Below are 26347 nucleotides of genomic sequence, written 5' to 3'. Positions count from 1 at the left end.
GACAGGAGAAAGACAAAAAAAAATCAGCTTGCTTTATGAGAAATGCCATTCAGGGGGTAATCTTCGACGGGTGTTGGAGGATCATCCTTGGCGAGATGCTCAACGTCGGGTACAACTTCGCCTTCGCTAACAATGGGAAATGGAGTGAGGACATGGCTAATGTCTCCCCACCATTGCTCGCCAAAGCGCCGGTACCATTCTACCGTCATCTGCAGGCCCTCTTCAAACGTAGTCTTTTGCTCCCAGCCTAGATTGCGTAGCTTTGACCAGTCGACAGCATACCTGCAATCGTTGAACGGCCGATCATGAGTGTACTTGACCCATTTTCGGAACTGCTCTGGAGTGTCATGGGCAATCTCCATGGCAGATAAGATCTTGCCACATAACTCGAGGTTCGAGATTTCGTCGGCAGAGCCAACGTTGTAGACATGGCCAATCTGGCCTTTGTGAAGTATCGTATCAAAAGCATCCGCGGCGTCTGCAGCAAAAAGGTATCTCCGGGTTGGGCTACCATCCCCATGGAGAACTACAGGGTGGCCTCGGTTGAGTAGGGAGATGAACTTGGGTATAATTTCTAGCCAAATCAGTTATAATTGATTCATGATGAGACGAATTAAAAACAACACTCACTCTCAGGATATTGGTGGGGACCATAGACGTTATTACTGCGAACAATAATGGTCGGGAGCTTGAAACTCTTGTGATATGAGTGGACCATCATTTCGGCGGCAGCCTTGCTTGCGGCGTAAGGGTTGGTCGGGGCCAGGATGCTGGACTCCTGCAGCTCGTCTTCGCCGTGGCCAACTTCGCCATAAACCTCGTCTGTTGATACATGGATAAATCTCTTAATGCGAGCTTTCTTGGCGCTCTCCAAAAGAACATGTGTGCCATAGACGTTTGCGTGGGTAAAGCTGTACGAATTGCCAAAACTCAGATCCACATGTGACTGAGCGGCAAAGTGCATCACGGTATCGATGTGATAGCGCTCCATGCAATCGAGGACTTCGGAGGGATTGGTCAAGTCGCCATGATAAAACGTAAAGTTTCGCTTGTCGTTGAGGGCTCTGGTATTGTTGAGAGCAGAACAGTAATCGAGCTTATCAAACGACACAATGTTGTAAGCGTGGGGGTATGTCAAGGTGAGATGGCGAACAACCCAGGAAGCGCTTGTGTGATGCAAATGTTAGTCATGCGTGCATGGCCATTGGAGTGACTATTGAGGGAGCTGAAGGGCTGTCTGAGAATCTGAAACCTACATGAAGCCTGCACCGCCGGTAATCATAATATTTCTGACATCTGAGCGAGGCTCGAACTCGGTGGTGCCCGTGAGGACGGGGGCCTGCTGCCAAATGTCAGGCTCTTGGAAGTAGCTGCGATGGCCGTTCATGGTGCCTGTTTTACAGCGTCATGGATCAGTTACCAAACTTGGACATGGACGGATGGGAGCGGGATGTGTGCCAGATCGGGGCGCATGCATACCGTTGGCCAAGGAGGTCTTGACCATGGGTCTCCAGTAGGGCTGGTGAATCGCGGTGGCCATGAGAGCATCAGGGTTCCTGGCTGGATCCATGGCTCTGGCTTGGCCTGCAGATTGGTTTCGGCTGTGGGCGCTGCGCTGGAACGGCGATGCCAGCGCGGCGTCTGACGAGTGTGAAGAGGGCGAAGAAGAGTAGGATGAGGTGGTTGAGGCGGGATACGATGCCGCCGGAGAGGACGATGGCGACAACATTGGTGTTGAGTGGGAGAGGCAGAGGCAGCGGGAGAGGTTCGGTCGTAGGGCTTTGATCAACGGTTTCATGTCCCGGAGCGCAGTTTCCTCAGATGCAAAAAGCGAAGGTGAATGGTCTGGATCCAGTTACAGGTATGATACGGACAGGGCAGGCGCAAGCGGCGGTTTATATTGCGCAGGCCCCAACGAAACGAACGTCTGGCCGTACCAGGTTTGTTTGGTTTGGTTCCGTGAGCCGCGTTGATTGTCTGCTAACGCTCGAAATTGGCTGACACACTCTCAGCGCTTCACGCGATTCCAGTAGCTCCAGCCGTCGGTGCTAGGGCCGGGCAGAGGCAAGGCGCATGTACTCTGGACTCTTTCTGGACTCTGGGCGCTCTCAAGATCGCAATCGCATCTGCGCGGAGCGGCGGCAGGGCAAATACTCGTACAGACAGATTCGAAGACGGCAGCGGTGGTGGCGGTGATGACGGCGCAATCCGCAGAGCTTCGTTCCATCGGTCCGTCGTCGTCTCGATTTGACGGTCGCACGAGTCTCGGGCAGAGCAGCGCATGGGCAAGGCTTTATTTGCCTTGTCTCAAGCCAGTGCCAGCCGGAATCCACTCTTTGCAGACGATCACCCAGCCATGCTCGTGATTGATTTGGCTGCTTTTAATTGCGATGTGGAGGGGGAACGTCTCACCCACGCCTTGTCTGCAATAGGACTAGCTCCGCGATGTTTCTTCTGTCAGAACAGCCTGTCGAACCCTGGAAAGTACCCAGAGTCTACTGGACTGAACACATAAATTAGCAGAATTAATAAGTACTCTTAAAGTAGCCGGGTGCTGAAATTGCCACCCCAGGGTCCCGTTCCGTCTCGTTCCCACAAGGCAGAGAAAACAAGGTACGTACCGACCTTGCCTCGACCCTGTTTGTACCTGAGAGAGCATGACGTACTCCGTACTCAGGTACGAAAGCATATTAATCCGGGCAATATTTGAGCCATTCATTGGAAATCGACCCGGTCTAGGCTGGCTGCTGCATTGATTACCCGCAGCTGCTTTCAATGTACCGCTACCGCTTCTATTATTGCGCCTCGTACTGCCATAGCCACTCAACTGCTGGATCAACCACTTCGTACTAAGGAACCTAGAACTCTCTAGATGGGCAAAGTTGCCAGAACGGCGTTAGCACTGTGGAAGCCGTGGATCGACAGGAGTCACACCAGGACTCGTCACATTGGCCTACACGCAGCGATTCCATCAACTGTATTGGCGCGGCTAGGCGCAAGATCCCGTCAAGTCCGTCTATCTAAGTGCCACTGAGGGTCCTTGGCCGAAAGCTTGAATCCCGTCCCGCAGCGCCTTTCCATGTGATGGCAGAATTTTAGCATTTAAGCAACTCGACGACCGGGGTGTCTATTTAGATCGTACTGCGTATTTGGGGCCGCGTATCGTTGCAGTAATTTCGTATAGCCAAATAACCTGGTCAGGTCAGCCTCGGAACAGCCAGGGGTTAAACGGGTTGATTACATGATGCCTGCCATTTATACAAGACAGCTACGCTGAGACGGGAGAAATAAATCGAGCTGAACCTCTGTTTAGCAACTGGCTGTGGTTTGCTGACGACACGATGAATGGCTTTCCACAGACAGGTAAAATTACCTTAGTACTTAGTACCTATTAAGGGGTAATAACTTACCTGTAGTAGGACAATAATACATTGGTGGCATCGGGGCTCTCACCGAAGCTGATGTAATGCAGTGTGCTGCTACCTACCACCAGGTGTCTCACTTCAGCCCCAGCCTTCACTCATCGGATGCACGTAGTATCGGAACAAATACTCCAAACAGACGTCAAGATTAGATCACGATAGCAACTAGACACGACCATTAAACGCGCTCTACAACCAATGAGGACGATGATTCGCATTTCTTTGCCATGCCAATGAAGATGTTGCTAACTACAAGAAGTGTGCAATTCAGCGGCTGAGAATCTATGCATGCAGTTAATGCCACGGGCCAACCACCAGTCAACCGTTGCTGCCGCTGCCCAGCTGTCTTATTCTCCATTACTGGGCAACACTTCTCTGCCGATTGAAGCCGATTTGCATTATTGCCAACATTGGATTGTATCGGCCATGGTTTCGGTGTTGTCACGCATATTCATCAGCATGCAAGATTAATCAACTAATTTGTGAGCCGCTGTTACACACACGAATGTGCTACTTGAACGGCCACTCAATTCTCGTCATCGAATCTGGCCGGTGCTCAATATTGGTGCTACCATGGCAATACCTAGGTACGTTTAATTGTCCGTGCAGCATTAATCTGGCAGGTTCTAAGCTATTGATAATATAGACTTCGCTTGGGAATTCAAGGGAGCTTCTGAGTACACAGAGTGGAGATATGACGGCTGAATGTCTGAGAATGCATGTAACACACATCATACAACTAATAAAATATGCAAGGCAATTCATGCATCAGTCAGACTGACAGGCTTAGTCAAAAGATGGACTCGATCAAGAATCTACTGTATAAATATCAGGTCAAAATAACATTCCACTTTGATCATTTAAGCATCTAGCAAAGCCTACATATATTATCAAGTAAAAATCATGCATGTCTTCATCAATCCAGAAGAAAAAGAGAAGCCACTCTCTAACATCAACATGATACCCTCGCGTACTCTTACAGCTTCTCAGCAGAAGTCTTGCCGGGTCGGTGGTTGGCTGCCCCAAAATCCCAAGCTTCTTATCAGCTGGTTGCGAGATCTAGTCGCCGAAGTCAACAAACACAAGCGCGATGCCTCTATAACTTCACTATTCTTAAGTGAACCAGTACAGCAATTAAAAGAGCTTATTGAAAGCACTGCTGAGCTTCGAATGCTGGCTTCAGGCATGTTTGACGAAGTGCCAGACAGAGCCCCTTACAATGAGGATCCTATTGGGAACAAACAAATCAAATCATACCACGAAATGCTCGAGATGTTCGACTTTGTTATGAACAATAAGGCTCCCTCTTGGAAGAAGCTCGAATACGATGCTGGTTTGATTGGATTCCCATTCAACGCCATCCTGGATTGGCCAATGGCTACAGCCAGCGGCTATGCCTTCTTCCTCAAGCCCGAGGTCAACTCAAAGCTCAAATACATCCTCAATACCTGGAAATCCGAAGTTCTGATGACTTCGAAATCCCAACATGTCATCACGACCGGTGAAGATGGTTGGCTCAGCCAAGATTCTCTGATGAGCATCGAAAACGATACCAATCTTACTGGCCAGGAGTTGACATTCCAGCAGATCTTCCAGTGTGATCCTCAAGGAGATCCTAAACACTGGGGCTTCAAATCTTGGGATGACTTCTTCACTCGCAAGTTCAAGAACATTGATCAAATTCGTCCAGTCGCTTTTCCAGGGCAGCCAGAGTGGATAGCAAATTCTTGCGAGTCCAAGCCCTTTGCTTTGCAGTCGAATGCTCAAGAGTACGACTCATTCTGGCTTAAAGGTCAAGCATACTCAGTCAGCGAGATGCTTCATGGACATAAATTCGCCGAGCAGTTTGTCGGTGGCACTGTGTATCAGGCATTTCTGAGCGCCACGTCCTACCACAGATGGAGCTCGCCCGTGTCTGGGAAAGTTGTCCATACCGAAGTTGTTGATGGCACTTATTTCTCAGAGCCTGTCACCAAGGGCTTCACATCCTCAGACGGCCCTGATCCAGCTTCCCCCAATCGCGTCCAGAGCTATATCAGTCACATTGCCACGCGAGCCATCTTCTTCATCGAGGCTCCGAAGCCAATTGGTCTCATGGCAGCCATGTATATCGGCATGGCTGACGTTTCGTCTTGCGAGATCTTGCAGAAGTTCGACGCCAAATCTCTTCCTGCCAGTGTTGAGAAGGGAGAGGAGATTGGGCTATTCCATCACGGCGGCTCTACTCACTGCCTCCTTTTCCGACATGGAGTGAAACTCGCTTTTGTTACAGGAGCCATTCCGGGTAACAGGGAGAAGAATTTGCCAATTCGAAGTCCGCTAGCGGTTGCGTATTAATGCTGATGTCATCCTGCACCTGTAATCTACTAGTATCAGGTATATATTCAAGAGGGGGGAGTAGATGTGATCAAGATACCATCGGAAGCCCACCATTTTCATGTTGTATTAGCAAAGATATATCCCACCCCGAGACAAAGGCATCTTTTATTCTATTATAATCCAAAATCCAAATTTCTTCCATCGTCTGAACTTTGATGATATGCAATTACATTACAGTATTATAAGCCGATACGCCATTTGGCGATACTCAATACAAGTAAGGTGCGGTCAAGCAACGTGTTCCTTCCAACTCTTGCTTCCCAACATTTGTCAAACTCACCAACGATTAAATTTTCCATCTCTTCCAGACAACAGCATCCTGGTGAGGAACTTGATGCAGATGATATTCAGCTCTGTAAATTTCCTACCGCTCTCGCTGCGCTGTTACAGCTTCGCATCTGTCTTCTCTCGTCTGTCCAAGTAATCTACGAAGTTCAGCAATGCAAATGCATGACCTTGAGGATAACAGAGGCAGAAATCCCGCTGAAGATGCCACCTCTGAACCTCCCTTCTTGGCACTTGACGGGACCGCAGAACCCAAACCTAGGGCTAATCCTCTCCATGCCATCGCATGGATGATTGTCAATACTCTGGCGACTGTCGGCATAGCAAGTAATCCCCAAAACACACCCGACGCTAGCATATATGTGTGCCTTCTAACAAATGCATTAGGTCTTCACCAACAAGGCCATTTTCTCGGAGCTGCGGTGGAAGCAATCTCAGCTTACGTTTGCCTTTATTCATTTTCTCATGACTTGGTTTCTCCTTTTTGTTCTCTCTCGATCACCATTTGGCATCTTCGTCCCTCGTCGTGCTCCTAGGCTGCACCTGATTCCACTGGGTACCGCAATGTGTTTCAACGTCATTCTGCCCAATCTATCCTTGGCCTACTCAACTGTCACATTTTACCAAATTGCACGAATACTGCTGACACCAACGGTCGCCATCATGAACTTCCTCTTATACGGCAGCAGTCTTCCCAGAGGAGCTACTCTCTCCCTAATCCCCGCCTGCGTAGGAGTCGGTTTGGTCACTTACTTCGATTCCATTCCAGTAGATGACCAAGCCATCAAGACCACCTCCAGGTTGGGAATTATATTTGCGTTCACGGGCATCTTTGCCTCTTCTCTCTACACGGTCTGGATTGCGGGCTATCATCGCAAGCTCAACATGAACAGCATGCAACTTCTCTATCTTCAAGCGCCAATGGCCTGCTTCTTTCTCCTCTTCTTTATTCCACTTGTCGATGACTTTCCAAGCGCCATGTATGTGCCGACTCGACTGAGCACACGAGTGCTTGTTATTGTAGTAGGCTTCCTCTGCCCGCCCCCAACTCGTGAAATTTCAGCTTACCATTATTAGTCCACAGTGTTTGCTTCACTGGTCAATCTTTCTCAATTCTACATTGTGGCACAAACAGGTCCCGTATCGAGTACGGTTGTCGGCCACGTCAAGACTTGCACCATCGTGGGTCTTGGATGGGCCATGTCCGGTCGTGCGGTTAGTGATAAATCTGCAGTTGGAGTTGTGATAGCAGTTGCAGGCATCACTTCGTAAGTCCTACCACACACCCGTAATGCTATTGAAGGCTAACCGAGTAGATACTCGATCATCATGTTAAAGCACAAGAAGATGAAAGCAAATAGATCTCAAATTGGGCCCGTAGATGAAAAGTGATGGAAGTCAACGTAGACGAGAGAGGGTATGGCATACATATGTCGATGGATGTATTTAGCGAACTATCCCAAGGGCACATCTTGTTGTCAAGAAAATGTCAACATGGTACATAGTGAACATAAAATTAGTAGTCTTATTCTCAATGCCATAAATAAATTACAAATTAAAACGCTTCCTATCCTTCTCCATCTTAGATTTCCATTCCCATTGAGTAGCATCCTCGCCTTCGCTTCCAGCCCGTCCGATACCCTTATCAACACGCCTCAGCTTCAGCGTGAAGCGTGGTCCCAGCTCCTGCAATCCAGCGCGAATGCTCTCGACACCCTCAAGCGCTTTGCCCTCAGCATCGACGACGCTCTTTTCGGTCGCACGCTTATCACGGAAGGCGTATCTGAAGCGTCTTACGAAGATGAAATCTCGCTGGTTGTGTAGCGCGACAACCTGTCGTCCCTCGAACTCCGGGCGCGGGGGGAACATAGTCTGGAAGAGCTTCGCAGTGAGAAGGCCCAGCGGCGTCTTGAAGTTATTGAGCATCAGCTCGGGGTAGTGGTTTGTAGGATTGCCGTGGCCGGGAAGCTTCTTGCCCTCTATCCAGTTGGATATTGTGAAGTGGAACGTGGGGCCCTTGGGCAGGTGAACGATGGAAAGACCCGTGGGCTTTTTGAGGTCTTCCTTCATAAGGACGACCGCAGTGTAGTCCTTGCTGGCGGAGAATTTGCAGATTTCGCGGAGAGAGTATTTGTATCCGTAGCGGTGGGATGATCGCGGGATGTATCTGGAATTCGGAAAAAGAGTGCAGAGCATGTGTGCCTCGTCGTGAAGGGTGGAGTTGAGGGACGTGGTAACGAGAATCTTGGGTTCGGGAGGAGGCTCGTCATTGAAGAGAGAAGGGAACTTGAGAGCTAGTGAGATGGGCGTAAGGTCGAGGTTTGTGCTCGTTGTTGATGGAGCAATGCTGGGGACTCTCTGAGCTCGCTTCTCTCGTTGCCTCTCTAGTCTAGCCTCTCGCGCCTCCTCGTCTTCGTCTTCGTCAGAATCCAGCATACTGTCGTTGTCATCGTCATCATCCTCATCCATCTTCTCTGCTGCCTCGATTGCCGCTCGCTCTTCGGCCTCGGCCTGCTCGATGCGTCTCCTCTTCAATTGCTCGAGATCCACAACAGCTCCAAGACTATCATCGTCAACATCGTCCCAGACTCGCTTGTGTTCCAATGTTCGCGGGACATTCTTAGCAAGACGGGCGGCCTTGAGTTCGGGATCGCGGTTCTCTTCTCTTCGGCGGCGATGTCGTTCCTCGTGGCGTTCTTTGTTGCTCGCCTTCTTGTGTGCGATAAACAATTCCTTGCGCTTCACCTTGTTGGCTACTTTGAGCGCCTGCACGGGAGGCTTTGAGAAACCCATCGTGACAACGTTTTGACAGTCGGCGACGAGAGATTAGTGTTGGAGAAATGGCTGATGGTAAAATCCAAGACCCGACGCATCAAGTTGTCAGAAAATTTTAGCGGCATGTAACTTTTTTTGCTATATTCACGCCTATGCGATTAGATAAAGATAAGAAAAAAATCTCATTTACAATTCTTAATTGGCTGAATCGTGAGAAAAGATGGGTCTAGTGCTACTATGTCTACTGCCAGGGTTCATATATCAACAAAATTGGCTCGAAAAAAAAGTTTTGAGACAAGAATCTCTTATCGTGAGGCTGGTGTCTCTATCGCTGAACAAACTTCACCTCTCTCCGGTCGACTTCCCATAACCTGGGAACCCAACAGTAAAAATGACGACCAACGGTACCAAGAGGAGAAAATTGGCCCACGATGCCTCGGATGACGAGTCGCAAGCCACGGCATCCAGAAAGGCTCAGAAGGATTTCTTCAAACAGGCCGCCAATTGGGATCTTGAAGACAGCTACGAGACTCGTCGTCGCAAGAGCAAAAAGGCCAGCAAAGAAAGCACCAAGCTCCCAATTAAGACCGCCGACGGTCGCCTGGAGGTCCTTCGGGAGCTTGAGAAGGAGGAAGACTTGGTATCTGTCGAGAGCGACACGGAATGGCTAGAGGGCCGAGAGGACGACATCGAATCAGAGCCCGAGGAGGTGGAAGAAGAGGCGCCCACCGTCTCCGAGGCTCAGCGGATCCGAGAGGCGCAAGAAGAGCTGGCCAAGGCTGCCACGGCTCTGAATGAAAATCCAGAAGAACATGTCGGTTCGCTCAAGACCCTAGCTACGATTGGCGAGTCCAAGATCCCTGCCATTCAGATGTTGGCCCTCATGACGCAAATGTCGGTATACAAAGACATCATCCCTGGATATCGCATACGGCCTCAGACCGAAGACGGCCCGACGGAGAAGGTGTCAAAGGAAGTTCGCACAATGCGCCAGTATGAACAGGCGCTGGTATCTGGCTATCAGAACTTTGTCAAGGAATTGGCTAGGTGCGCCAAGGACCAAACACCTGCAATGAGAGGAGGACAGAGTGTTTCCGGCATTGCCATCACATGCGCCTGCACCTTGATAGCAGCAGTCCCGCACTTCAACTTCCGCTCTGAACTACTGAGGATCTTGGTAAACAAGCTGAGCCGGAAGAAGATTGATAACAATTCGGTCAAGTGTCTGCAGGCGCTGGAGACATTGTTCCGCGAAGACGAGGATGGCAAGCCAACAATGGAGGCAGTTTCACTATTGTCAAAAATGATGAAAGCCCGAGATTATGAGGTAAAAGAAAGCGTTCTTAACCTCTTCCTCAGCCTTCGCCTACTATCTGAGTTCGCCGGCAAGGCATCACAAGACACGGTTGAGCGCCCTGAGGCTGCTAAAGTGAAGAAGGGCAAGAAAGAATTTCGAACGAAGCGAATGAGAAAGGCGATGAAGGAGCAAAAGTCCCTGGAGAAGGACATGGCCGCCGCAGATGCATTGGTCGACCACGAGGAACGAGAGAAGATGCAGTCTGAGACTCTCAAGCTCGTGTTCGCCACGTACTTTCGCATCCTGAAAATGCGCGCTCCCCATCTGATGGGTGCCGTGCTCGAGGGTCTAGCCAAATACGCTCACCTTATCAACCAAGATTTCTTTGGTGACTTGCTCGAGGCGCTGAAGGATCTGATCCGACACGCCGATGACGATGTTGATGCCGACCTCGCCGCCGAACATGAGGGCGACGACAGCGTCTCCATGAGAAACCTGACGCGCGAAGCTCTTCTCTGCACCGTCACCGCCTTCGCCCTCCTCGAGGGCCAGGATGCCCACAACTCGCGCAACACTCTCCATCTCGACCTCACTTACTTCACAACCCACCTCTTCACCTCCCTCCTCAACCTCTCGATCCACCCCGATCTCGAGCTCACCAAGATGGCCAACTCCACATCAAACGTCTCCAAGATCAACGTCCAAACCACAACCGTCCTGCTCCTCCGCTCCCTCACCGCAATCCTTCTCCCTGCATGGAACATCCGTTCTGTGCCGCCTCTCAAGCTGGCCGCCTTCAGCAAGCAGCTCATGACGGCCGCGCTGCAACTGCCCGACAAGTCCTGCCAGGCTACTCTCGGCCTGCTCAACGACGTGGCGAACACCCACGGCAAGAAGATTGCCAGCTTGTGGAACACCGAGGAGCGCAAGGGAGATGGGCGCCACAACGCCCTAAGCGATACAGTCGAAGGCAGCAATCCTTTTGCCGCGACGGTGTGGGAGGGCGAGCTTTTGAAGAAGCATTTTTCACCAAAGGTTAGAGAAGGGTTGAAGTTGTTTGAGAAGAGTTTGCCCACATCATCTTAATACAACATGCAATTAGAGACGAGCAGGGGAGCGCTGATTTAGATGGGAAAATTGGATAAGGCATCGGTTTACATCACTGCATTATAGTATAAAAGTGTCAAGATAATAAATCATTTTAAATTGACCGACCTTGTCCAGAGCCCATATGAGCAAGCAATAATTCCTGACCACTAAACTGATAGCATTTTTGTCCACCTATGGTATGTCTGTCGCTGGCAACAATGGCCAGATAGATCTGCAGAATATCAGGACCTTAAGCGGCCTGAAAGAAATAGTTGGCTCCTATAGTTACATTTTATGCCCACGACGAGGTTGCCAATCCCTTTGTCACTGTAACAGAGACTTTCGACACTCGATTTGTGCGGACAGTCTGTCCCTGGGCCTTACCATTATTCGAGACGACGGCTGTGGCGACGGGAGAGACCTTGTTTGAGGGCGAATGATCTGAGACTCGGTTTTGACTTGCTCCAACATTGGATCCCTGAGGCACATTGTCATCGTTGGCTGGCGGAGCATCTGAAGCCGCTGGTGCAGTAGCATTGAGATCCAACGTCTTGGGCAAGATTTTGGTCAACGTGTCGATTTCTTGATCTAAGCTTGGCTTTTTTGCAACAATGGATAGAAAAGCATCAAGGATGTTCCCAAAGGGAGCAGTTCCTGGTGCTTGTGGAGGTATAGTGGGAAGGTGAGCATTTGTCGAAGTATCATTGCTAATCTCGGGTTGCTTGGTAATCTTGATCTTCTCAGTCTGCTTAATAGTGCTAATCTTCTCGGTCTGCTTGGTGGTGTTGGTCTCCTCGGTTTGTTTGATGGTGCTGGTTACTTCACTGGCGATAGAGACTGTGCTCGGCTGAGGCTGCGCAGTATCTGAAAGAAGCCAGTCAGCCACCTGTTATTAAACTGGTCGGACTATTTATGCTTACCTCGTGCCTTGGCACCAGACGCCTTGAGAAAATCCAAGCCCGAAGTCCCAATGACAGACTTTCCTGCCCTACCAGTGGAGAAAGTGGTGGTAGCAGAGTAGTTTCTCTTACTGGGAGGGGGGATATTCTGGGTAGCTGGCCTGGCAACTGGATGATGTCGAATCAATGGTGCCGGTTGGTGATGCTGCGGCACGTAGATGACCGGACGAGGGCCATAGTTACCACCACCGACGTTCTTCTTCTTTGCGGGTTTGGATTTAGAGAAGCTTTGGGCAAGCTCTCTTGCTGCCCTGAGCTTCTCGTCATCACCAAAGCCACTCATTTCCTGTTATGGTTTGATCCAGATGATTTCTGAGGCGATGAAATAGATAAGGTAGTTGAAGAGTTGAGAAAGTGAAGGTGAGGACGAGGTTGAGGTTGAGGAGTGATGGCAGCTGCCCTTTATGCGTGCACGTGAAAAACAACCTAGAACAGAGCACTGGGCAGCTGGTAGGCATCTCAGTGTTGCATAGGCCAAATAAAAGCCCTGGAGGAGAGTGCAGCGTGCTCATAGTATTAGTGTATGCAGGGTGCCTTGAGAGCATCAAACTGATGCTGCTGGTTCTTCACCAGCTACAGCATTTTAATTGTAAATTACTTAGGTTGCTATTTACCTAGTATCTAGTAGGTAATTAGAAATAATTCTGGTATAATATAGTGCCCACGGGTAATAATTAGATTCTCGCCTGCTCAAGCAAATAGGTCACTCAGCTTGATTCTCTATGGTATAAATTTCGCTACTATGCTCCGGTAATCCCAAGGACTGCTTGTTGAGACCTTGCCCAATAATAACATGACACCTTTTCGATTCATTTCTCCCGCTTCGTTCCAATAGTTGTTTCCACAGAGCCAATTTGAGTTGGCTTGTAGGTGGTGCTAGGCGTCTCATTAAGCCAAGGCGAGTCGACTGGGGCCACAAGATTCTGCACGACAGCAAACAGAGCGTCCGCTCCCGGCGCATGTCGAGAAATAGCCACCGACGAGACTCTCTGTATGCCGAGTACGCTGCCTAATTTCTCGGAACATGGCTTGGAAAATCCGACAAGCCGTATCTTCTCTTTGTCGGGTAAATTTCGAGACGCGGCCGCGACCAGCTGTGGAAAGTGCTGGTTGAACGCTTGTGACTGGCTTCCCCTAGCGACAAAAATCACGGAATAGTCCTTGTGCTTGTTTGACTCATCAGGAGGTGATGTATTCAATCCAAGATTTTTAGTAATTGAATTAAAGCCAACGTCCACGCTTGCACTGAGCTCCGGACTGGGCGGAGTCGGTATCTTGACTGAGTTTGGTACCTCATCTACCTTGGACTTGGCTCTCTTTTCCCTTTTTGCAGCCCTCTTTCCCTTGGAGGTTTTTGTGTGGATTCGGCGGTGCTGCCCTATAGGGCTCAAAAGGCTTTTGGTGTCATTTATCAGTATGATGTCAACTTCAGACCACGACGAGACATCGCGGTTTGCAACGACAAAAGTGAGGCGAAATGACATACTGGCAAAGGAGCTCCAAGATTGAGTCTTGGTCATCAATTGAGATTTCGGGCCTATTGGAATTAGCTACGTCACCAGTTCTATGCTCAAACTCCTAGGTACTTCTAGGTATATAGAGTTGAAGAGGACGTACCATGATGAGGTAGAGAAAGGCGTGTCAAGGTGGTGGACAAGCCGTTTTTTCGCTGACGGCGCAGCCATGACGAAGGGACAAGTGTCAAGTCGACTATCAAACCAAGGAACGGTGAATCAGACCCAAAAGGTAAAAAATAATAGTTGGGCTTTGAGAGTATCTATGGGGATGAGAGTATGAAGATGGCTGTCCTCAGTCACCACGGGCTTGGCACTGGAAATTCTCAAATCACCTAGGTAGGTACGTACCTCTAGGTCCGAGATATACAGTGCATAATACAGTGCGTGCCTTTCTCAGTCGCCGCGAAATGCCGCGGAAAACTCTCCAACGAGAATTACCTTGACGAGAGAAAACACTGTGGCGCTCGAAAACCGATTTATATCAAACTTACCTTACAAATTAACTTCCGTAAAATCAGTATAGTAGCTACATGTACCAGATATTTGCGGCCAATTTTCCCATTGGTTGATGTGTACATTTTAGATAACTTTCACAGGGCATTTCACAAATTACCCATATTTGTAAGAACGTTGGTTCGTACAGTAGAATATCAAAGTCGAAAACCATTCCATTGCAAAACTTGCCTAGGAGTTATTGGCAGCAGAAAACGTGCATAAATCAGCTGTGAATAGGAGGTATCGTGTATTTTACAGAGCAGCAGAATGTCTAAGCCTGGTGAGTGATTAAAAGAAATACCTAAGGGTTCTTCTTCTTTTTATATTGTACCTGGTATCTAGTCGAGCAGCCCCGTAGATACTCCCAATGCTAATAGGGCAGAGACGAGAATTGTACAAGTTAATGTTGCCTCCAGGTACTGGTTATATAGCTCGCACACGCTGGACACGGCTGCAAGGGACAAGGCAGGCACTCACCGTGGCGCATTCAGGCGTTTGCAAAGTTAATGGCATCAGTCACAGCCGGAGCGCAGAAACGCAGCCCAAAGCATTGCTGGATTTTGCGCCCGACGGACTGGCTGGCTGATCGAAGGTGCCTTTTCCATTGCCCTGCCCTCTCTATAAAACCCATCCATTGATCCAGGCTGCGCCATTCATAACTTGCCTACCGGCTGCCTCACAACTTACAAGCACCCATAGTTTCTCGTGCCCTCGCCTCATCCTTACTACTGCACGCATTACTTTACACATCCATCACGACCGCTCAGGCACCAACGCATTCTTGCTTTCTTTCCCTTTTATCTCCCCAGTACTGACTGACTCAGTAATACCCATACGAGTATATACGAATCAGGTACCTGTCGGCGCCTGATCCACTGGCAGTTACCGCCGCAGGTACTGCGCTAACACCCGCCCCAGGTAAGGCAAACCATCCATGGATGGCACCTTAGTAGCCGCATACCTGATGTGCTGCTAAGCTCCCCGATTTCCCTCTTTGGCCCTCCCCACCACAGCATTACCTCAGTTGATAGCTACCCCTCGCCTTAGTTCCACACAAGCACCGCGTCCCTCCAATGCCGATTTGGCTTGATCGCGAGTTGCAACCACTTTTTTTTCTTCCGGGATTGATATTGGGGTTGATGCATCGGTCTGGCTCTCCAGATTGCTTGTCCTCCATCTCCATCTACGGTGCATAGCTGCAGCCTCTTCTCTCTCAGCCCTGTCACAGTCACAGCCCCAATACTCATGCTTATCTCAATCTCGCCGCACTCATCCTCTCACACATGTTAATTTTCTGTAGCTGCCGCCCAGACGGCCCTCGCGTCGCCGTGACGTCTTTGGACCTCCAGGCTTCGTGCTGCTTCGATCCCGCACACCGGCCAGATGGGTTTGGCTCCAGCGACGTCCGAGTTTCCGGGGCCCAAGGCCTCTCCTGAGCCAAGCTCGACCCGGCCGAATCCCTTCGACGACAGCGACGTCTCTTCCCGCAAGCGCCGGCGCACGTCTGCCTCGGGCTCGGGCTCGGGCTCGCCATCTGCATCGGTCGAGACAGGCGTCTATTTGTCCGACTCGGGCTCGAGCCCATTCTACACAACGGTCAACACCATCCCTTCCCTTGACGGCACCGTCCAGCCCAGCCAGGAATCCAAACAGCCTCGCACCCCGCCTCAGAATGTCGACTCTCCGACCATTCCTCCTGACCCCCCGACGTCGAGCCGTGTCACTACTATTAATCTTAGAAACCCGCCGTCGAGAGCATCATCAGCATCTCCTACCCGTATGCGATATTCCCCTACTGCCCCCGTGCGCTACGTCTCTCCATCAACATTTCGAGAAGCAACCCCAGAAGAGGACAAGGCCAAGAAGAGCGTCGAAGAAGCTGAGCCTGACGTAACTACAAATAACGATGGCGGTCCACGAACTCCGCCCACAGGCTGGCGCGCCTCCCTCAGCCCGCCTATTGAAGAGCTGTTCCCTACCGATCATGAGATGCCAGACCAGGCAGGGATCGAACTGGCCGCCGACACATTCAGCCCCCTCGATGCTGGCAATCCTCCTCCTCCTGTAGACCCTACCATGCAGTTTCCTTACCTTGATTCAGATACTCTACCAGAGACTGTGAACCGTCTACGTCAATTCCTATCTGAACGTCTGTATTTGGCAATATCCTCATCTCTGGCCTCGAGAAGCTAATCATTTTGTAGAGCCACCCATAGAGCAAGAAATGGGCATCTGTGAGCAGCTCCGGGTATGGTTAGACCTATTCGTCGAGTTCGCAAAGGCCAGAGACCCGGAAGTCATATGTGAGTCGGCTTATAACAACAGAGCCTTCTGGCAATCGTTCCTGGGTCTCTGCGCTCTAATTATAAACAAAAAGTATGTCATCAGGGTGCAAATCAAATATTTGAGATCAGCCAGCTGACATTACCTAGCCTCTCCCCTTCAGCCCCTCCGAGGCTGCCAATCCTGCAGAGATTGGCATTGACGCTGTCCCACTCTTTCGTTGCGCTCACGGCGCAGTTTGTAATCGTCGATTTCCATACTGTCCGCGACTGGCAGATCGATGCTTTGCAAACTAGTTCCGAAGCCCCGCCATTGATTTCTCTGGACTATCTTCGACAGTTCCATCAGTTGGCGCAGCGCAACAACCTCGGAGTCGGCACCGATCCTGGCTCGCCTAATACTGCTGTATTGGGCAGACCAAATTTAGTTGCATATTTCACACGACAACTGCATGACTTTGCTAGAGGCGTCATCAAGTCCCTTTGCGTCTTTGCAACGCGCCTCATCGAAATCGTACAAGCATTACCGAGACTGGTCAATATTCTCACGCCCATAATTCAGATTCTCACAGACTGTCTGAATGAGTCTTATCGTACTTCGCGCCGAAGCACACTGGATGAGGCCGCTGCCAAGTCAGATTTGATCCATGTCTACAGCATTTGGGGAGATTTTTCGACGCTATTACTCGCAATCATTGAAAAGCATGTGGGAACTCTGAGCAGTGATGGTGTTCCTGTGCAAATCGCCGCATTGGCGGATTTGCTCAAACTTTGTCTTCTATGTGATGACGAGGGAAATATCACAATGCTCAACGAGTACAAGGCAAAGTATCCGGATCTTGAAGGACCGCTAGTTATTGATGCCATTGTATGGGGGTGGAAAGTGGGCATCCTTGAGAAGCTGATTCGATCTGGCCAGATGCAGCTACGGGTCAATTCCGTTTCTACCATGTGTTCTGACCTCGTCACTGCTTGGAAACGACACGGCCTTCAAAGTGCTGTCCCAAACCGCCGTTATACTGACCATCTGGGCCATATCCTTCTCCAAACAAATCTGGTAGATTACATTCTCGGCCCCACCTGCCATCCGGAACTTATTACTGAGAGCTCCAACATCATTGGATATTTGGTTGTTACTAAAATGTACCAGAAGTCGCATCTCGATCTTTTGTGGCAGGGAATTACGGAAAGTCAGGATCCCCGCGTAGCGAAAGCTGTTGCTAAGATGACAAACTCAATCGCAAATCTTCTCGACTATCCTGCAATCATCTCCATCTATGAGAAGCTCCAAGCTCTTCCGCCCAAAGAATTCAGCCAGGCAATTAGGGCCGTCTGGGAGACGCTACACACGGAACTGACATTGCGATGCAGAGCGGAGGGAATAACGCTCGGCTTTCTTCCTTATGACCTCTGTTTGAGATTGCTCAGACAGGCATTCTTTTGTTCACCCGCCTCTCAGTCGTTCACCCTTGAAGCACAATCAACGCTTATGGATAGGTTCAGGGTCCTTTTGCAATTTGGTCCAGATAGCCAAGGGCGTCAAGAATTATACTCAAGCTGTGTCAAAGATATTGCGGACAAGTCACCCACCACACTGGGCAGCTTATGCTGTTTATCAATGGCCATTCGCCCAAATATGGCTGACGAAATGAACGTTCTCATTCAAGAGCATGATCTTGTACGATTGCTGGTGGAAGAATTGGAGCATGCTATTAAGCTAGCGAGGACTGTCGGTGTCCCTTCGGTGGTCTCCGGACGCTTCAACCTACCACGAAAAGAATTCATTGCCAATCTCATTCGCCTCCGACCAGACGCAATTTCCGAAGAGTTGGGGGAAAAGCTTTGGGATCTGCTCGTCGGACCAGCTTGTCTTTGTGATGACGATAGAAATTCAGGCTGGGATATCTTCATAGATATTGGCCCTGGGAAGGTATCCAAAAATCCGTTTCTGCAGCTCTGCTTCTCTCAATATTTGCCCAATCTCCCCTCTTCCTGTTTTGGCCGAGGAATGCTCCTCTGTGTCAAGAAAATGGTCCTCGCAGCAGTTAATAATGTTGATGTCGACTGTGACCTCGACGACGATACGTTTCTAGAGGAAAATGGCATTGAACAACTCTGGAGATTTGTTATGGGCACCGACCATGCGGCGCTTGCAGAGGAGGCAATTGGCACTTTGACCGTTGGTGTCTACATTAAAAGTCCAGTCATTACGACATATCCCTTTAATCGAGCCCGTCGCGTTCAATCAGCTTTTGTCGACCGCTGCTTGGTCCAGTTGAATGACTCTGCAAGGAAAATTAAAGCATCGAGCGATGGAACCTCGAGCGGTGAAGATGAGCCAATGGTGATTGTCGCAACCGAAGAGGAGGTGCAAGAGCAGGAGCGTATCTTCACCAGAACTTTGCAGCTTCTCCGGGTCTTTTTGGAGTTTCATTATACGAAACCCACCATGTGCGCTCCCGATTTCCGATCAATCTTTTACGAGACGCCATGCCAAGCTGAAGGGGATCTCACAACGCTCAAATACCAGTCTTTTGACGGTGGCCAGGCAACGGAAATAAAATTATTGCGCATTGGAAAGCTGAACACGGCAGCTCATCTGTTATCCAACTTGAAGTTCGAGACCGGCTTCGATAATTATCGTGCGTTTTACAAAGGGCGACAATTCCTCCCCCTGACGCAGCAGATGCGTACGTCTCTAGAAAGGCTACACCTTGAAGAAGGCATGATATTAGTAAGACGCGAGGAAAATGACCTTTCAAGCTCGACTCAAGTCCCGCCTTTTGCATCACCACTCGAGATTCAGGTCATGTCTCACTTTTCGGAGCTCTGGAGCCACCTAGGTATGGAAGATAAGATCGCAAAGGAAATGTACAGCCTCCTAGTCAAGCTCCACACCGACCGTCACATCATCGACTTGTTTGAGAGCCCAACAACTGTGTACACGGATCTTTTCCCCCAAGGCCAGCCTTACAAATGTCTATATGCTGTCCATGCGTTTTCCAAATACATTGAATCAGTTCGCCTGGCGGAATCTAATAGCGACGAAGTTGGATGGGACAAGGATCGTGGAGTCTCCCGAGTCTCCTACAAAGAGATTCTAAGAACGTCTTCCACCTTGATCGCACAGGCAATGTCTGATGAGAGCCTTCTGGATCAAATAAATCCTGCGTTGCAGATTGAGATTATGGGAGCTTTAATGCATACTTTTATACAGCTCTTACGAAGCGCACGAGCACTAGCAACATCGCCTACCGACTACGAAGTTACGTATCCAGATCCAAGTCGCCTTGTCGACATCTTGACCGACGCGGTGAATGGTGGGGAAGGGGATTCCTCGCTGGCTTTAATCGACACCACGCTCTCCTCCATATTGCAACTGTGTCTGATGCACAGCGTCTTTATGAACGGCCTTGTGAATCTTCCTTCGTTTAAGAGTATCCTCCATAGGCTGATTCTGTTTGACTCCCGCTCAGCCGTAAGGAGGCATGTTGTCGGTATGATGAAAAAGGCAGTGGAAATGGAAGAAGCCGCTATAAATGCCTTCCCGGAAGATGCCAGACCACCGTCTCCTCTGATGCAATACTTTTGGTTGGTTGCTTCAAACCTTCTCTTGGAAGCAGTTGGTTCTCATTACCAATGCCAGGAGTTCTTTGATGGGCTCGATTACCTCTTTTGCAAAGGCGCCCAGGCCATACCTTGCGAGGTCAATACTCCGCTCTTCGCGGGACAGGTCTGTGAGCTGCTGCTCAGCCACACCTCGAAGGAACGGCTCGATCAACCAGATTCGCAGGATTTTGTGGCAGATGGCCTGTTGACTCTTCTTCTCAGATGCCTGCAAATAGATAGCACGCTGCCTATTTCTGCGAATTTGCCAGATGATCTTGCTGAGACACTATTTCATATGCACCTCTTCCCACAGCGGCGAATTCATCCAGCACAGCCCGTACAAAAGGTGCTGCTGAGAACCGACACGCGAGCAAAATTGTATGAAGCAATTTTCACATTGATCAAGGAAAACCGGTCCAGGTTCAGCTCGTTACTACAGTGTCTCAATGATCTTGTCCCCTACTATTTGGATGAGGAAGATGGCATTGATCCCTATATCTACGAACTATCATACCAGTTTGCTCGCAACAAGGCCATCAGAATGCACGGCTATGTGGGCTTGCGGAATCTCTCAAACACGTGCTATTTGAATTCATTACTCACTCAGCTCTTTATGAACACAGCATTCCGTCGATTCATACTCGAATTCAAAATTGACGATTCCGATGATTCTCAGCAGTTGCTATTTCACACGCAAAAGGTATTCGGCTATTTGCAAGATAGTTACCGCCGCTGTGTCGACCCTGGTCTATTGGTCGGCTCTATCAAGACTTATGATGACGTCCTAATTGACATTCACAACCAAATGGACGTGGAAGAGTTTTACAGCTTATTTTTCGACCGGTTAGAGTCACAGGGTATGACAGATGACGAGAAGAAAGCGCTGCGGTCAATCTACGGTGGGCAGCTTGTCCAGCAAGTCAAGTCGCAAGAGTGTGAGCATGTATCTGAACGACTCGAGCCATTTTCTGCCATACAATGCGATATACATGGGAAGAGCACACTGCAGGAAAGCCTACAGGCTTATGTGCGTGGAGAGGTATTGGAAGGTGGTAAGTGAACCGCACTCATATCATGTGTTGCTTTATTCAGGTTGTTTTGGCTGACGAAGAGCAATTCTCCAGATAACAAGTACAAGTGCTCCTCTTGCGACCGACACGTCGATGCTGTGAAGAGGTCAGTCTTGATAAAGAAGAAGGAAAGGAATAACTTGACTTGGCAATTTACTAATGGAGCGTCTTTACAGGGCATGCCTGAAAGAAGTACCAGATAACTTGATATTCCACCTTAAGCGATTCGACTTTAATCTTCGTACACAGCAACGGAGTAAAATCAATGACTACTTCTCGTTCCCCTCGACAATCGATATGAGGCCATATACAATCGACCACCTCAGTAACCCTATAGATACGGATCAGCAAGAGGATATGTTTGAGCTAGTGGGCATCCTTATTCATGCGGGCACGGCAGAATCAGGGCACTACTACTCTTATATCCGAGAGCGAACATCGACGGTGGACCGTCCCAGCTGGGTAGAATTCAATGACGATGTCGTAACGCCATGGGACCCGCGTCAAATGGCGGCCAGCGCCTTTGGGGGTAGCGCAGGCCAGCAAATGAGCCTTGATTCCGGTGGCTCAAGCTTTGACAAGACCTACAGCGCCTACATGTTGTTCTACCAACGCTCTTCATCCCTCGTTGCAGAGCAAACCACGCCGTATATTCAGGAGGCCATAACCCCTCTGCACATTGACACCGACACCCCCCTGAAGCAACATATTCTCGATGACAATACGCTGCTGCTCAAACGACACTGCCTGTATGATCCCAGTCACGTAGAATTTGTACAGCATTGTTTCAGGCACGCAAAATTTCTCGAATATGCATCCTCTCCCAGCCCAGGTCAGCCTCAGCCCCAAAGTTCAGACAATGGCCCAACAACCGTACCGCCTCACGCATTAAAAACCCTAGCAATGGAGATGGCTCTTGGCCATTTTGACCAACTGGTTACTCGAGTCGAAGGCACACCAAGTTTTGATTCATTCGCGGCCATGATCCGCTCAGCCGTAGTCGATTGCGGAGCCTGCGCCTTTTCGTTTTTCAATTACTTCCATGTCCATCACGAGGCCTTTAGGGGCTTGGTGCAACGAAATCCAGACGCCAACGTCCGTGCCTTTACTGGTTCCACAATGGCTATTGTATTGGGTAAAATCGCCACTGAGACACCGCATATTTACGATCGACCAGTTACGATACAGGATGATGATGTGAGTGAGTCTGAGTCCAACTCTTCAGGCCGCGGAGAGTCTCCTCCGAAATCATACGTCTTGGAAGAGGTTATGGTCGCGTTTGACCGTCTTTGGCGATACTTTCAGTTCCATATTCGCTCTTGGGATGAAGTCTTTGGCATGATGCTCCAGTTTGCCATGCTCGGGCCACGGGAGGTTGCTTATATGTTGGGGAACGACTTTCTAGTCAAGCTGTTGCGCATTATTGCAGCTGATGCGTCCATGGACCTGCAGCCCAACTACGCAAAAATGTTGCACAGCATCTATCGGCGACCTTCTAACCGTCCACCGCCATATGCATCGATCCTAAAGCTCATTAGCTACCTTTTATCGCAGCTCGAGCCTACACTAGGCGCGCAGTATATTGTCGACGCGCCAGAAGAACGACTGGCCTTCCGCGAGCCACCGTTTCCCTGGACCTCCGATGAAGTCCACATCATCCACGACCACCCCGAGCGTCAGCTGTCGAGCATTTTCGTCGAAAAGCTCCTCGCCATTGATCAAGCGCGTGAGGCTACCCACAATATCTTGGGCCGCTTAACAGCAGTGTCGACCCAAATGGATCTCAGGGTATTTAACACGCTACGGAGAAAGCTTCAAGGAGAATCGACGACGGAGCCGTTGGATCCATTCCTGCGAGGCGCCAGCGCTTATCTAGAAAACACTCTGTCTGCTAACCACGGCCAGACCCTCACACGGCATATAGCCGCTCAGGCGCAGAGCCTACATAGCACTGAAGGCATGGCGTTTCTGGAGCACTTTCAGACATCGTTACATTTGAAGAGAAGAGACGGTTCCATGGCTCAAATCACGGCAGCCAATAGCCTCGAAACTTTGCCAGATTGGGTACCTCATCTTCTTGTAATCCCAGACAGCGAACTGAGGTACAATACCGAGCAATTTCTGGATACAGAGCTCTTCAGCTTAGCGCCCGAGGTCTCTGGAGAAGACACAACAATGCACGATGGACGAGAGGCCGTAAGAGATGTTATCCAAAGGCTGGGGATAGCGTGCCTGCTCTACCTCCGCGATGCACATATTAGGCGTCGCATACTCATTGGACGTGAGAGTGCGAGCGCTGTGGTGCGAGTAGTCAGTAAATGCGGCGCTTATTTCAGCGAAAACCCGGATAGTGACGACAATGGTGCCGATTTCAGAATGCTCCAAAACGGTACGCATATACCTCTTGACTACTCACAAAGAAGCTCTAGTGGCTCTCCTAATGCTAACGCCATCTACACAGAAGTCGTAGGTTCTTTGAGGAGGTTTGTTGTTGATGAAGAAGTAGAGGATGATGGTTCCGGTATGCTGCTTGCCACCCACCAGTTGCGCATCCGCCGCTTGCGCTTCAGAAGATTTAGCGACCCCCGTTGCTAACCTTGCTTTCACACATTCTAGACTGGGAGGGTTCTTGTATCTCATCAGATCCGGTGGATTGCCCGCCAGACCTTGGAGTTCAGCAAATTGGGGAGCCGGATGATGCAAACGCTATATGAGGCGTGTACTGCTTCCGACAGAAGGGTGATTTGACAAACTTGCTTGATTTCGATAGAGAAGGCAAGTGTGGAGTTTACGGGGTCCAGGTTGATGTTTACTGTTTGATACTGTTTCTTTTTTTTCTTTTCTTGGTCTTGTTTTTATTTCCTTTATTCTTTTATTTTCCTGCCGGTCTCATCATACACCTTCCTCCCTATGTCGTTTTTACTCACCCGGACGGACTAATCAGGAAACCGCCGTCGCCTGAAACAACAACAGGCACATATAGAAGCGCATGGGTGAGCAGGTTCTGTAAGACCATAGTGATGGATTTGGGCATAGCATTGGGGCGAAAGGCGCAGGGAAATCCCAGCTCACTATGAGATAGCAATTACGAAATCACGAACTGGGGCAAGGAGAAGGGTTTGTTTGTTAATCGCGGCAAGGACTGAATAGACTGGTATGAAGCAATGTTATACCACTGATTTTCTCTTTATTTATTTTCCCACTTCTCTGTTTTGTTGGTTTTCTCGCAGAGGACCACCGCGTCACTTTTTATGCAAGCCGTAGTGAATGTCATTTGCTTGTGAGAAACGGCAACCCCGGAAGATGCCGAGACTGGGCCGACAAGACAGAACGTGTCTGAATGTGCAGTGTAAAGCCACCTCTGGGAATGTCACTTTAATTTACATGAACCATGTCAATGTGACATATACAGTTGATGTAAGTATATACATATGCACGTGATTTGAAGTGCATGCCATCTAACGTCTTGTCACCAACTTCCTCCTATATAACATCAGATTAACAACAACACCTCAGTCCCCGAGCCGGTCCAAGACCCAAGCCGGCGGCGTATAGAAGGTAGTTCCCGTCAAAGCCGTAGAAAAGTCCAGAATGCGATCGTGCTTCCCAGGAGGGTCACCGATGAACATGCGCTCCAGCATCTTCTCAATCACCCACAGGCGGCGCGAGTAGCCGATGAAATACGTGCCGAAGACGCCGGCTCCTGGCGATCCAAAGGGCATGTTGTCGCGGATGATGCTGTACTCGTTGCCGTCGTCGTCCTCGATTGTGGCCAGCGTCTTGTGCGCCTGCTGGTGGCCGTCAGGCTGGTCGTCGAGCTCCATGTTGTCGATTTTGGTGCGGCCGATGATGGCCTCTTGGGTTTCTGTTGAGAGGCCGGTCCAGCCGCTCATGTCGTGGACGTACTTTTGCACGACGACGTAGCTGCCTCCCGCGCAATCGGAGTCCTCGTCGGCGATGAGCACGGCGTCCGGGACGGAGGGGCCGACGGGGTTGGCGGTGCCGTCGACGAAGCCCAGCAGGTCGCGGGCGTCGAAGTAGCGGAAGCCCTGCGTATCATCAACAACCGTCGCAGCATCACCAAGCTTGAGAAGAAGCTGGCGCTCAAACTCGAAGCAGATGTCGCGGCGGTCGGAGCGGATGTGGAAGAGCAGGTCGCCGGGGGTAGACACGGCGGTATGGCGAGCGCCGGCAATCTCACGGAAGGGCCGCAATTCTTTGGGACGACGGAGGCCGGAAATGCCGTCCGTGAGAAGGTCCCATGCGTCGGAGCCGATGCCGACGGCGCAGGAGAACTGGGAGTTGAGGTCGCGCAGGGAGACGTTTTTGGAGAGATCCTGGACGCTGGAGAGGACGGAGCGGACGGTTTGGATAGCGGAGGGGGAGGAGGAGTTGATTGTGAGGACGAGGAAGGTGGCGGCCTTTGTGAGGGGGTTTTGGACGGCCTGGGGGACGCTCATTGTGCTGGATTTGACTGGGTTTTTGAAATTTGATACTGATGAGTGAAAGAGAGCGGCAGAGGAGGATTTATATAAGTGAGAGGATGAGGGTGAGGGTCGTCGTGATGCTGAGATGGACGAGCGGGGTCTTAGTTGACGGAATCGATGAGATTGAGACTGAGATTGAGACTGAGCTACAAACAGACGATGGCCGCAATCAAATCGGACGAGTCTCTGGCTTCGAAGCTGCACGGCACTGGGAGCAATGCGATTGACTATCGCGTCCATACCTCAATTCGAAAAAGGGGAACAGACGAAGAAGAAATGAGGTGGTTTTGCTTATTTATTTACAAAAGGGAAAAAGCTCATGGTGTGATTTCGAAGCTAAAGGTGTTCTATGAGCAGTGAATTTTAGATTGGGATTAGCCTCCTTTTTTTCACTATGTAGTTTAGCTTTGCATGTGCTTTTTCTCTTTGGGATGGGAAGCTGAAGATGGTTCTAGTGAGATTCAGATGCTGGGCGAGTTGTCTCTGACGTCAACGGACCCAATTCAGGGAGATCCGAAGGGATTCCGAGATTCGTGCGGCCAATCGGGGGTTGGGGGATTGTCAGCGGGGAGGTAGCTCGCTGAGTTTTACTGCTTTTGGAGGGATACCCTGGAATGAGACGAGTATATTGTTTACTTTGCGGTGCTTTGAATTAATGCGATTGTGTAGTATATTGATATT

At 49.9% G+C, this 26347-nt stretch overlaps 9 protein-coding genes across 9 annotated transcripts; 4 read left to right on the top strand and 5 right to left on the bottom strand.

Annotated features, from left to right (window-relative positions):
- Window positions 1–23: 23 nt before the first annotated feature.
- On the bottom strand, window positions 24–1570 carry V8C40DRAFT_277659 (dTDP-glucose 4,6-dehydratase; the record flags this gene model as incomplete). The annotated part of the gene is made up of 4 exons (XM_083220984.1): window positions 24–574; window positions 631–1166; window positions 1257–1392; window positions 1480–1570. 4 exons carry the CDS (start codon window positions 1568–1570, stop codon window positions 24–26), a joined length of 1314 nt encoding a protein of 437 aa, XP_083068461.1.
- Window positions 1571–4379: 2809 nt separating this feature from the next.
- V8C40DRAFT_277658 (Phophatidylserine decarboxylase domain-containing protein) lies at window positions 4380–5759 on the top strand (the record flags this gene model as incomplete). Its single annotated transcript, XM_083220983.1, has 1 exon — window positions 4380–5759. One exon carries the CDS (start codon window positions 4380–4382, stop codon window positions 5757–5759), a length of 1380 nt encoding a protein of 459 aa, XP_083068460.1.
- A 482-nt stretch (window positions 5760–6241) lies between these two features.
- On the top strand, window positions 6242–7478 carry V8C40DRAFT_270274 (triose-phosphate transporter family-domain-containing protein; the record flags this gene model as incomplete). Its single annotated transcript, XM_083220170.1, has 4 exons — window positions 6242–6400; window positions 6474–7109; window positions 7164–7354; window positions 7403–7478. 4 exons carry the CDS (start codon window positions 6242–6244, stop codon window positions 7476–7478), a joined length of 1062 nt encoding a protein of 353 aa, XP_083068459.1.
- A 47-nt stretch (window positions 7479–7525) lies between these two features.
- Window positions 7526–8946, bottom strand: V8C40DRAFT_256542 (rRNA-binding ribosome biosynthesis protein RPF1). The gene has a single exon (XM_083218293.1). The coding sequence runs from the start codon at window positions 8877–8879 to the stop codon at window positions 7635–7637; it is 1245 nt and encodes a 414-aa protein (XP_083068458.1). The 5' UTR covers window positions 8880–8946; the 3' UTR covers window positions 7526–7634.
- Window positions 8947–9173: 227 nt separating this feature from the next.
- V8C40DRAFT_256541 (nucleolar complex-associated protein-domain-containing protein) lies at window positions 9174–11408 on the top strand. The gene has a single exon (XM_083218292.1). It carries the CDS (start codon window positions 9253–9255, stop codon window positions 11242–11244), a length of 1992 nt encoding a protein of 663 aa, XP_083068457.1. The 5' UTR covers window positions 9174–9252; the 3' UTR covers window positions 11245–11408.
- Window positions 11360–12752, bottom strand: V8C40DRAFT_117745 (uncharacterized protein). The gene is made up of 2 exons (XM_083210884.1): window positions 12168–12752; window positions 11360–12111 (listed from the first exon to the last, which is right to left on the bottom strand). The coding sequence occupies exons 1-2, from the start codon at window positions 12487–12489 to the stop codon at window positions 11540–11542; spliced, it is 894 nt and encodes a 297-aa protein (XP_083068456.1). The 5' UTR covers window positions 12490–12752; the 3' UTR covers window positions 11360–11539.
- On the bottom strand, window positions 12753–14021 carry V8C40DRAFT_117741 (uncharacterized protein). The gene is made up of 3 exons (XM_083210883.1): window positions 13824–14021; window positions 13693–13743; window positions 12753–13601 (listed from the first exon to the last, which is right to left on the bottom strand). Exons 1-3 carry the CDS (start codon window positions 13889–13891, stop codon window positions 13016–13018), a joined length of 705 nt encoding a protein of 234 aa, XP_083068455.1. The 5' UTR covers window positions 13892–14021; the 3' UTR covers window positions 12753–13015.
- Window positions 14022–15293: 1272 nt separating this feature from the next.
- On the top strand, window positions 15294–24432 carry V8C40DRAFT_256536 (uncharacterized protein). The gene is made up of 7 exons (XM_083218291.1): window positions 15294–16367; window positions 16423–16594; window positions 16651–21161; window positions 21234–21285; window positions 21356–23568; window positions 23641–23700; window positions 23796–24432. The coding sequence occupies exons 1-7, from the start codon at window positions 15602–15604 to the stop codon at window positions 23891–23893; spliced, it is 7872 nt and encodes a 2623-aa protein (XP_083068454.1). The 5' UTR covers window positions 15294–15601; the 3' UTR covers window positions 23894–24432.
- V8C40DRAFT_256534 (Dyp-type peroxidase) lies at window positions 24314–26035 on the bottom strand. Its single transcript, XM_083218290.1, has one exon. It carries the CDS (start codon window positions 25904–25906, stop codon window positions 24692–24694), a length of 1215 nt encoding a protein of 404 aa, XP_083068453.1. The 5' UTR covers window positions 25907–26035; the 3' UTR covers window positions 24314–24691.
- Between the last annotated feature and the right edge of the window lie 312 nt (window positions 26036–26347).

Source organism: Trichoderma camerunense (assembly GCF_050948025.1).
Source record: "Trichoderma camerunense strain CBS 138272 chromosome Unknown V8C40scaffold_22, whole genome shotgun sequence".
Classification (NCBI taxonomy): Eukaryota; Fungi; Ascomycota; class Sordariomycetes; order Hypocreales; family Hypocreaceae; genus Trichoderma; species Trichoderma camerunense.
Note: the sequence above shows the minus strand (reverse complement) of the source record. Positions and strands in the feature narration are given on the sequence as shown.